General features: G+C 37.1%; 1 protein-coding gene and 2 pseudogenes across 3 annotated transcripts; all 3 read right to left on the bottom strand.

Moving 5' to 3' along the window:
• LOC125776270 (odorant receptor 7a-like) lies at window positions 1-1,356 on the bottom strand (annotated as a pseudogene).
• A 3,058-nt stretch (window positions 1,357-4,414) lies between these two features.
• LOC115066194 (odorant receptor 7a-like) lies at window positions 4,415-6,078 on the bottom strand (annotated as a pseudogene). The gene is made up of 3 exons (XR_007421595.1): window positions 5,236-6,078; window positions 4,803-5,160; window positions 4,415-4,749 (listed from the first exon to the last, which is right to left on the bottom strand). The product of XR_007421595.1 is annotated as an odorant receptor 7a-like (transcript).
• Window positions 6,079-8,687: 2,609 nt separating this feature from the next.
• LOC105226810 (odorant receptor 43b-like) lies at window positions 8,688-10,719 on the bottom strand. Of its 2 annotated transcripts, XM_049447766.1 has the most exons (4): window positions 10,606-10,717; window positions 9,692-10,477; window positions 9,272-9,629; window positions 8,688-9,217 (listed from the first exon to the last, which is right to left on the bottom strand). In XM_049447766.1, exons 2-4 carry the CDS (start codon window positions 10,453-10,455, stop codon window positions 9,137-9,139), a joined length of 1,203 nt encoding a protein of 400 aa, XP_049303723.1. In that variant the 5' UTR covers window positions 10,456-10,477; window positions 10,606-10,717; the 3' UTR covers window positions 8,688-9,136. The 2 variants fall into 2 exon arrangements, with proteins under 2 accessions (XP_049303723.1, XP_049303722.1); XM_049447765.1 differs by having other exon boundaries at window positions 8,689-9,217; window positions 9,692-10,719.
• Window positions 10,720-11,131: the final 412 nt, after the last annotated feature.

The raw sequence follows: 11,131 nt of genomic DNA, 5'->3' as shown, positions 1-11,131 counted from the left end.
GCTGCAAACAAACATCGAAAGTCGCCTATTCATTCCAATAACTCCTTCAAATTCTGCCCAAAGTCCATGCTGTTCATAAATGTGTACAATGAAAAACCAATTTTCACAATCTGCAAAGAATTAGAAGACTCAAAATGCGATGCTCTTTTCAAAGCTTTACTCACCGAAAGGTTAGTTGTCAGATTGATGTTGAAGAGTTTGAGTGCAACAAAGGTAATGTCCTCCTGAGCTCGATGTATGAAGTAGATGATTAGCTTGCGGGAACGCTTGTCCATTGCCAACCAATTGCAATGGAAAATGGCGTCAGGCAACTTGGCACTGTCAACTTCCATCATCGATGCTTGATAGCATGTGGGCGTGATCTGCATTATAACGCCAAAATAATATAGTAAAGTGACCACCCGTTGAACCGTATCGGCAAATACGAAAAAGTTTAGCAACGTAATGCAGAGAGCTATAGCAGCAATAACGAATTGAACAAATAGTGTTATCGAGCAGACGGATGAAACAATATTTTTCGCCCTGAAAAAGGGTATTTAGAAATTTATTTTACTTATTCAAAAATCCATTTGAGTTGGGCTTACTCCAACAATTCCTGATGCGTAACAATGCAATCCACCAATTCGTCAAAGTTGTCTTCATCAGTAAACTCTGGACTCTCACCTAAATGACTAACGCGTTCCGTCAACAGATTGAAATGTGTGCGTAAAGTTCGAATATAAATTGCCGGGAACAAATCCATTGCCGTTTGCACGGTGAGTATGAAAACTATGTGAAAAACTTCGAAGATGTAATGCGTCCAATATCTTATGGTTGGCTGAAAGATAGAATCAATGAATGGCAACCATGTGCTCAGAGGATAACTATTTGTGAGTAGCGCTTGGAGATATGCGGTGCTGCCATAAAAATGAAAGATAAACCCCACGCTGGTGAAAATACGTGAGCTGATCATAACACAATTTTTTATCTGCTCACGACTTGCGCCGCTCTGGTAGCGTTCGTCCAAACGATCAAAGATCGGTTCCACTTTTCGCAAATGCGTCCTCAATATTGCAACGGAAATGGTCTTGAGTGGCACGCCTATGACATTGGCTGCTGTTTGCAAAAGGCTAAGTTGGATTGTTATAGGCTCGGTTGTCAAAGTGTGCAAGTAACCCATGAAGAAAGTTAACGGACAGAGGAGTAGTAAAAACCAACAAAAGCACATATGCAGTAAACGACCGAATCGATACGGTTTTAACGACTTAACTCCAATTAGTGACCAACATTGAATTAAAAGCTGGAACGATTCATTGGTCTCGAACTTCGTAGCGCTACGCACATATTATATAACAAATCGGTAAGTGTGCGCATATTCCTGGTGCCCGCTAGCTGCCTGCGATGATACGATAAGATCTATAGAAAATGTCTTAATTCTACAGACGGTATAATAGTTATTCAGTTAGTCATATTACATGAGATTATAATTTGGCAAGCTGTAAGCTGTATTAATTGTAAAAAGTGGTATCATATATGAGCTGCAGTGGTCTGGATAAAAATGAGTTTGAATTTTTTTACCAGAAGTTTAAAAATGCGAATGTAAATACATGGAACTGTGGCAGATGCGAATTGGAGGTTAGCTTCGTTGTCCCGGAGTCGGAAAGCGTGGCCGGTGAGGGTTATAGTGATGCTCCAGGCATGAATAAAATATTAGAACGCTTAGATAAATTATTGGATCAAAAGTTTGCAAAACATGTGGAACCTTTGGGTTTGGAAATTAGAGAATTAAAGACAAGTGTCACTGTTATGGAGGAGGAAATTACTGAACTAAAAAAGGCTAGAGAAATGGATAAAAATATATATGAAAATAAGGCAAAGACTCTGAACGACCTGGGTAAACGTGTCTCTACGCTAGAAAAAAAAGGTTTTGAAATAGACATGCAAGGAGAATTCAGAGAAGCTAAGGAACGGAAAAGTAAGGAATCCTGCATCATTGGGTACAACTTTAAAGAATCAGACAAGAAAACTGGTGCGGAGAGACAGTTGGATGATAAAACAAAATTCATTCAACTGCTACCGGATGATTGTGGTATTGAGATGGATGATATCAAAATCAATAGAATTGGTAAAGCAGCAAAGGACAAGATTCGTCCAGTGAAAATCGCACTTCCGTCTAAAGAATGTGCTAGAAAGATATTGACAACGAAACTTAAAGCTGAGTCGGTCAAGCTCAAACAGGATTTGACATTAGCCCAGAGAGAAAAGATAAAGAAAGTGAGAGAAGAGAAAGGAGAAAAAAATCTGGTCATTAGGTACAAATTTGGGGAGCCGTTTATTGACAAAAATGTAAATTTTCGGCCAAGAATCTAATATCGGAGGAGCAATAACAAATATCAACATTGTTTATCAGAATGTCAGGGGTTTACGCACCAAGCTGAGTCAGTTTTATACAATATCTGCGTCTAGTGATCCGGAGGTTGTGTGTGTTGTATAAAAGACGGGGAGGTTATAAACAATACGTATCAGTTATTTAGGAAAGACCGTGAGGACATTGCGAAACGGCGTGGAGGAGGAGTGTTTATAGCAGTGAAGCGAATATTTCAGGCTGGTTTAATTAATGTTGTTCACCAGGGCATTGAGCAGTTATTTGTTGAGATTAAACTTAAGAATGATGATTTGATTGTAGGATGTGTTTACATTCCACCGAATGGAGACTGCAATGTGTATGCTAAACACATACAGGTCACGGTAAATATAGTGAAGATATCCTGGTTGTAAAATCCTGCTTCTTGGTGACTACAACCTTCCGGACAATAAATGGATCAGAAGAAGAATTTATTGGAGAATCTGAGCAGGCGGGTTTGGTGATAGAGGAGTATTCTCTACTGGGTTTGACTCAAATTAATAAGATCTGTAATTCTGTCGGTAAATTTCTGGATTTATGCTTTACTAATTGTAATTTTTTTGCTAAGAGAATGGCCCCTATGGTTCCAGAGGACAAGTACCATCCCACTATTGGAATTGAAGTTACGCTACATGAGACTATCAGACAGAAAACGGTAGAATACTTGGACCTCAAAAAAGCCGACTACGGTGCTCTAAATAATTTTTTTCTTCAAACAAACTGGATTCCTATGTACGAATTGAAGGATATTGATAGTATGGTAGAACACTTTTACGGAATGATTTCTGAAGGGATTAATAACTATGTGCCGCACTCGGTAAGAGAGGATTACAATTATCCTTATTGGTTTAATAGACTTCTAATTCACAAGATTAAATTGAAAAGGACAGCGCATCACAGATATAAGTGCTCTGGAAGTTACTTGGACTATGAAATTTTTAGGAAACTGCTTTTGAGCTTGGTGAACAGCCAGAAGTCGCACGGCACCAGATCAGGTAAATACGGTGGTTGCGGAGCGATATGGGTTGAGTTTTTGGCGAAATGATCCCGAATTACGAGGGCGGTATGGGATGGTGCATTATCGTGGTGTAAAAACCAAGAATTGTCTTTCCACAATTCCGGCCTTTTTAGGCGGATAGCGTTACGCAAACGACGCATAACGTTCAAATAATATTCCTTGTTGACTGCTTGACCGGTTGGAAGGAATTCATAATACACAACACCACTATAATCGAAGAAAACAGTCAACATGACCTTGATTTTTGAGCAACTTTGGCGCGATTTTTTTGATCTCGGCTCTCTTTTGACACGATATTCGCTCGATTGATCGGTTGTTTTGGGACCGTAAGCATAGATCCAAGTCTCATCGCCAGTTATAATGCGTTTCATGACACCCTGGTAGTTGGAGAGCATCCTTTCACACACTTCAACGCGACGCCTTTTTTCCATTCAATGTTCTCGGTACCAGTCGAGATTTGACGCGCTTGAGGCCCAAAAAATCCTTCAAAATGGTATTGACTGAGCCTTTCTATATGCCAACTTCATCAGCAAGGTCTATAATTGTTAATCGACGGGTTTTCAACACCAAATCTTTGATTTGTTGAACGTGCGCTTCGTCGGTTGAGGTTGATGGTTGCCCTGGACGCTCTTCGTCTTCGACACCTTCACGGCCGGCTTGGAACTCACTATACCACTTGTAAACATTTTTTTAGACATAACCTCATCACCAAAGGCTTTCTGCACCATGCTCAACGTCTCCGCAGCAGAAAATTGATTCCGTAAATTCTTTGCTCAACTTATTTCGCCATCGCAAAAAACGAAAAACTCACTTTTAGCAGCTCACAAAACGACACGTATCTCAAACACTAATGAATATTTTGACATGAAATTTGACATAAATGTGACTGACAGTACTACCAAGCTAAAAAAGAAATAATTCTCCAAATCCTTCGACGCGCGCAGTTTAAATTCAAATGTAACCTTATTTTTTGGACACATATGTATATATATTAGTATTATAAAACCGAAACTTTTTGTTGCAAATGTGTGTATTTTGTTCTACTTAGAATGCCATAAATATTCAATCAGTGTTATTATAAGTTCAATAAATTATTATAAATAAATTAAATAGGGCATCGGTCCCAGACAAACGCTATTTCCAATGTCTAATATGAGTGGATAATACCAGTAAGCCAATTCCGACTTTTATCAAATATCAACATCATCCAAGCCCCAGCACAACTTGGCGTTGTCGGTTATCGCTAGTTTGCTGACAACACGCCTGTTTACTCCAATAAATCCTTAAAATTGTCCCCAAAGCCCATGTTGCTCATCCATGTGTATAATAAAAACGCAAATTTGACAATCTACAAAGATATGGTAAACACACAATCTGAAGTTTTTGCAAAGCTTTACTCACCGACAGGTTAGTTGTCAGATTGATGTTGAAGAATTTGAGTGCAACAAAGGTAATGTTCTTCTGAGCACGATGTATGAAGTAGACGATGAGCTTGCGGGAACGCTTGTCCATGGCCAACCAATTACTATGGAAAATGGCATCAGGCAACTTGGCGCTGTCAGCTTCTATCATTGATGCTTGATAGCAAGTAGGCATGATCTGCATTATAACGCCGAAATAATAGATTGCCGTCACCACCTGTTGTTGGCGATCGGCAAACACGAAACAATTTAGCATAGAAACACAGAGAGCTGCGGCAACAACAACAAACTGAACAAATAGTGTTAGCGAGCAGACGGACCCAAGGATATTTTTCGCCCTTAAAAATGCAAGAAAGAAACATAATTAAAATCTTGTTTTCATTATGCAAAAAAGCCATGTCAGTTGATCTTACTCCAACAATTCCTGATGCGTAACAATACAATCCACTAATTCTTCATAGTTCTGTTCATCAGTAAACTCTGGATTCTCGCCCAAATGACTGACGCGTTCCGTCAACAGTTTTAGGTGTGTGCGTAAACTTCGTATATAAACTGCCGGAAACGCATCCATTGAGGCTTGCACCGTCAATAGGAAAGTCACGTGAAAAACTTCGAAGATGAAATGCGCCCAATATCTTATGGTTAGCCGAGGAATATAATCAATGAACGGCAACCATTCGCCCATAGGATAACCTCTTGTGAGAAGAGCTTGAAGATATGCGGTGCTGCCGTAAAAATGAAACATAAACCCTACGCTGGCGAGCAGACGTGTGCTAACGACAACACAATTTTTTATCTGCTCGCGACTCGCGACGCTCTGGTAGCGTGCATCCAAACGAGCAAAGTAATGGCAATCGCCTTGAGTGGCAGTCCAATAATATTGCATATTGCTTGCAAAATGTTTAGTTGAACAGTTATAGGTTCAGTTTCCAATGTATGCAGGTAACCCATGAAGAAGGTAAACGGACACAGGAGCAGTAAAGCCCAGCAGAAGCACATGTGCAGCATGCCTCGCAATCTGTACAATTTTAACGGCTTAATACCAACCAGAGACCAACATTGAAATAACAGCTGGAACGATTCATTGGTCTCGAACTTCGTAGCGCCACGCCCATATAATAAATCGGTAAGTTTGCGCATATTCCTAGTGTCCTCTGGCTCTCTGCAATGATAGTAAGATATATATATGTAAATGTATAGATATCCTCTTGTAAAATCGCTCTTAAAACTACTCAGTTGAAGTAAAACCAGATTCTGTTCACAATTTTCGCAAGTAATGGCTTTATAAATGTTCGAGACGTGTGCATCACCTGATCTTTTCGCATAAGTATTGGTGAATAAGCCATATTGAAACTGAGTAATAATTATAGGTTGCGATAATTGGACGACAACTTCGCTTAATTATATTTTTTCCATTCGAAAACTAAAATTAGGAAAAGGCTTGTTCTAGTTAATAAGTTTAACGGTACTAACTGTCTGTGAAATATTCAGAAATTAACTGTTTCATAAACGGGTGTAGATTTACTGGGATAGAAGACAAACTATAAGATTTAAAGATGACAACCCTTTGTTTAATATTAAGTTTATAGACTAAAACGAATACTACGTTCTTGGAAGACTTTCAACTGAAGAAATAACTCCTTATTGAGATGACCTATTCGTCTTTTCAGATATTCTAAAAGTTTTTGAACGTAAATCTTATAGTGAGATTTTTTGAGTCACTATAACTGTAAAACGTAGGGTATAAACGAGTTGTTTGTAATGGTTTATAGTATGGAAGTAGTTACTGAAGCATTCTGTGATGTGCATGGGAAACTGGACAACTGAAAAGTTCTTCATGAGGGGCAACAAGTTCATTCTCATGACTTTGCAAATTTTATCACACGCAAAGAATTTTTTCTCACAAAAACCCATACTTAAAAAATCGGAAGGTGTTTCCTTGTTAAGTCAGATCAGAGCTCAGTCACAGCTTTTTTTTTTAGGGGCTATATCTACAAGTATTTTACTCGTCTAAACGCATAAGGGTGTCATGATGAAAACCAGTATATACAAGAATAATTAACTTTTATTATATCTTAATTTTATCTGTTTACAGTTAGTATTATCTTAAATATAAGGTCTCCTTTTATTCTTCCATTGACGCTCAATGTGTCTTCCATCAACTTATTAATTGATCCTACCCACGGTATTGAACTTAGAAGAACAGTTACAGTACCTTTTATGTAAAGTTTCGGCCGTGAAATAGTTTTCCACAGGCTTACTCGAAATCACTCATGAGCGAAATTGATTTTGCTCGGAAGGAACATCAGAATAAATAATTGTAGCTTAGTTTTCAGCAGAGTATGGTACTTATTTATTGCTGTGTATGTATTTCGTTCAAAAGTCTATAAATATGCAATCAGTAATATCATAAGTTAATGAAACTAATAGAAATATATCGAAAAGAGGCGACCTACAAGTCATCTACTATTTTTTATGTCTGCTCTCAGTGGGTAGTGCCAATAAGTCAAATAGTTATGAGTTTATGTACTTGTGTGAGATGTGAGTATTACATGACGAATTCGATTAAAGCCAGGAAAATACTTTCTAGTACATTACAGCCCTATTCTCATGACCTTACACAAATCACAACTCTCAATATTGTAAGCTTTTCCAATTTTGTAAAGTTTACCTTATGCTAGCGTAAATTCAAAAGCTCATATGCTCACGATTTCCTTACAATTTTGTGATGTTTAAAAGCACAACTCACAAAATAAACCTCACAACAAACCTCACACATTTTCCTTACAAATCAGTTGTGAGGACTTCTCTGATTATGATGATTATGGTAAGTCACCCGATTTTGTTCTCTTTAAACACAAAGATGACCGTTATTTGAAAAACACGATTTCTCAATTTTTTTAAGATACTCGTAACTCATATATTGGCTGCTGTGTGCGGTATAAAATCACCCGGAGGTACGATAATCTTTGTATAAGGTATGTGGGAACTAAGGGAAGTATGATCGTTACAAGTGTCGAAATGATTTGTTCTATGCAATTTTAAATGATAAAGGCTAAGTGGTTTAGGAAAAATTGTCTACAAACTTTTAAGGGGCCACGATCATTTTTAAAAATTTTCATACCACAGTGCCCCAGTTATAGTGTTGTGATTTGTTGACGTTTTTTGGGCGTGGCAGTGGTCCAATTACGCTCATCTACGAACTCTTTGTCACCTTTTAGTTAGCTAGTTTAGTTTAGTGTAAGAATAAAAGAACATTTCCATTAAGTAGTAAAACTAATAACCAACAAACCAACTAAATTTAAACAATTTAATTGAAACAAAAAACTTCAAGTCGAAACGATCAACTATAATAGAATAAGAAGAAAGAAGGTGCCAAGCGTTGGAGAGCTAATGTTCAGCATTTCTGGTGCAACCCTGTTCTAAAATATCTTCAGAAGCATACCCATTAGTGTTATGATTCTTTCTTTGTGGAAAAATATTTTTCTCTAGTTTAAAACAAGAAAAACAGAAAATTGTATTTTCAGTTGTCATTTAAAATATAGACAACAGTAAAAGCGATCTAAAATATGAAAACAAACACTCGTCGCACTGAAGATAGCGGCTATAGAAGTTTAATAAAGTATCTCTCTCTTGTCCGAGTTCGACTTGATAACTTTAATGTTACATTTGCAAGTAATTTTATTGACAAGAGAGCAGCAATGAGCAGAGAAGTGGCAAATCGAATACATCTAATGCATTGTATAAATATGGAATAATGCACCCATCGACAAATTAGAATGAGTAATAAATGATATTGGCTAGTTAATTGTTTATATATTACACATATGTATACTCGTATATTCTAATTAATATTCGACATAAAATATCAAGAACAACTATTCCAATACACAGTATAGAAAACAATGAAACAGAAGCAAAAAACAAAACAAAATTACGAAATTAAATTATCAATAGAAAGAAATAAATCACTAAATAGAAAGAAAGTTAATATATAATTTTTATATAATTTCACAGGAACTTGAAATATCGGAAATAAATATATGAGGTCCATTCTTATTAAATAGCAGACATATTTAACGCTTAATATAATAGGATCTCAAGAGCGACCCATAATTAGAATACATAAAATGAGATATGTAACCTTAAAATATAAAAATGTTTTGAAGCGTACCTAAAGAATTATTCAAATATAGACTAAGGTGATATTTTACAAAAATATCCACATCTGCAATATCGCATGTAATATTAATAGCCAATGCCTGACACCAGCAATGTAATCTGGGTTACAAGTAAACTTCGAAAGTCGCCTATTTATTCCAATAACTCCTTCAAATTCTGCCCAAAGTCCATGCTGTTCATAAATGTGTACAATGAAAAACCAAATTTGATAATCTGCAAAGAGTTAGAAGACTCAAAATGCGATGATCTTTTCAAAGCTTTACTCACCGAAAGGTTAGTTGTCAAATTGATGTTGAAGAGTTTGAGTGCAACAAAGGTAATGTCCTCCTGAGCTCGATGTATGAAGTAGATGATAAGCTTGCGGGAACGCTTGTTCATGGCCAACCAATTGCAATGGAAAATGGCGTCAGGCAACTTGGCACTGTCAACTTCCATCATCGATGCTTGATAGCATGTGGGCGTGATCTGCATTATAACGCCAAAATAATATAGTAAAGTGACCACCCGTTGAACCGTATCGGCAAATACGAAAAAGTTTAGCAACGTAATGCAGAGAGCTATAGCAGCAATAACGAATTGAACAAATAGTGTTATCGAGCAGACGGATGAAACAATATTTTTCGCCCTGAAAAGGGGTAATTAGAAACTTGTTTTACTTATTCAAAAATCCATTTGAGTTGGGCTTACTCCAACAATTCCTGATGTGTAACAATGCAATCCACCAATTCGTCAAAGTTGTCTTCATCAGTAAACTCTGGATTCTCACCCAAATGACTAACGCGTTCCGTCAATAGATTGAAATGTGTGCGTAAAGTTCGAATATAAACTGCCGGGAACAAATCCATTGCAGTTTGCACGGTGAGTATGAAAACTATGTGAAAAACCTCGAAGATGTAATGCGTCCAATATCTTATGGTTGGCTGAGAGATAGAATCAATGAAAGGCAACCATGTGCTCAGAGGATAACTATTTGTGAGTAGCGCTTGGAGATATGTGGTGCTGCCATAAAAATGAAACATAAACCCTACGCTGGCGAATATACGTGAGCTGGTCATAACACAATCTTTTATCTGCTCACGACCCGCGACGCTCTGGTAGCGTTCGTCCAAATTATCAAAGATCGGTTCCACTTTTCGCAAATGCGTCCTCAATATTGCAACGGAAATGGTCTTGAGTGGCACGCCTATGACATTGGCTGCTGTTTGCAAAAGGCTAAGTTGGATTGTTATAGGCTCGGTTGTCAAAGTATGCACGTAACCCATGAAGAAAGTTAACGGACAGAGGAGTAATAAAAACCAACAAAAGCACATATGCAGTAAACGACCGAATCGATACGGTTTTAACGACTTAACTCCAATCAGTGACCAACATTGAATTAAAAGCTGGAACGATTCATTGGTCTCGAACTTTGTAACGCCACGTCCATACAACAAATCGGTAAGTTTGCGCATATTCCTGGTGCCCGCTAGCTGCCTGCGATGATACGATAAGATATATGTTTATCTTTTATATATGTAACCTTTTATGAAATCGTTTTCAAAATTTCTTTTGTGATTCAAAAAGATAATATGAACATGAAACTTAAAATCTTTACACTTTACTTTATATATTTTACTATATTTAAGCCTATTCCAAATATTTTATTTAATGCAATGCATTGAATATTTATGAGAGGGCGCGACTATTCCATTGAAATAAAAACAGATTCTGCTCACATTTTTGCAACTAATGGCCTTATATATGGCATGCCAGTGGCGTGTAGATAAATAATTACAGAATGCGTTAATTGGACGTTTGAAATTTTACAGTGAGTGGCAGGAAATTTTGCTGGATGAGCTTACCTTAGATTATAAACCTCAGTCATGTCAGAAAATTATTTTCGAAATTTTTTTCTCGCAGAGAGCTTTTGATGGAACATTAACACTTGTTATACATACATTTCTTTAAGGTTCTTACAAGAAAGAAATTGAGAATGCAGAAAACGTTTGTGAGAGATTAAAATCTGACGGATTTATCCGGTCACACATCAAATATTACGAAGAAAATCCATCTTAAACCTCACTTAGTGCATTTTTAAAATGTAATTTCAAGGCGAGTTAAGAATACTCTTGTTAAAATCTATAGGTT

Source organism: Bactrocera dorsalis, chromosome 2, assembly GCF_023373825.1.
Source record: "Bactrocera dorsalis isolate Fly_Bdor chromosome 2, ASM2337382v1, whole genome shotgun sequence".
NCBI lineage: Eukaryota > Metazoa > Arthropoda > Insecta > Diptera > Tephritidae > Bactrocera > Bactrocera dorsalis.
Note: the sequence above shows the minus strand (reverse complement) of the source record. Positions and strands in the feature narration are given on the sequence as shown.

Bases quoted from the DNA above. Each gene is read 5' to 3' on its own strand.
- LOC105226810 (XM_049447765.1), bottom strand. From the start codon at position 10,455: ATGCGCAAACTTACCGATTTGTTGTATGGACGTGGCGTTACAAAGTTC. The intron at 9,630-9,691 runs GTAAGCCCAACT...ACCCCTTTTCAG, and splicing joins ACACATCAGGAATTGTTGGA to GGCGAAAAATATTGTTTCAT. The intron at 9,218-9,271 runs GTGAGTAAAGCT...AACTCTTTGCAG, and splicing joins ATTTGACAACTAACCTTTCG to ATTATCAAATTTGGTTTTTC.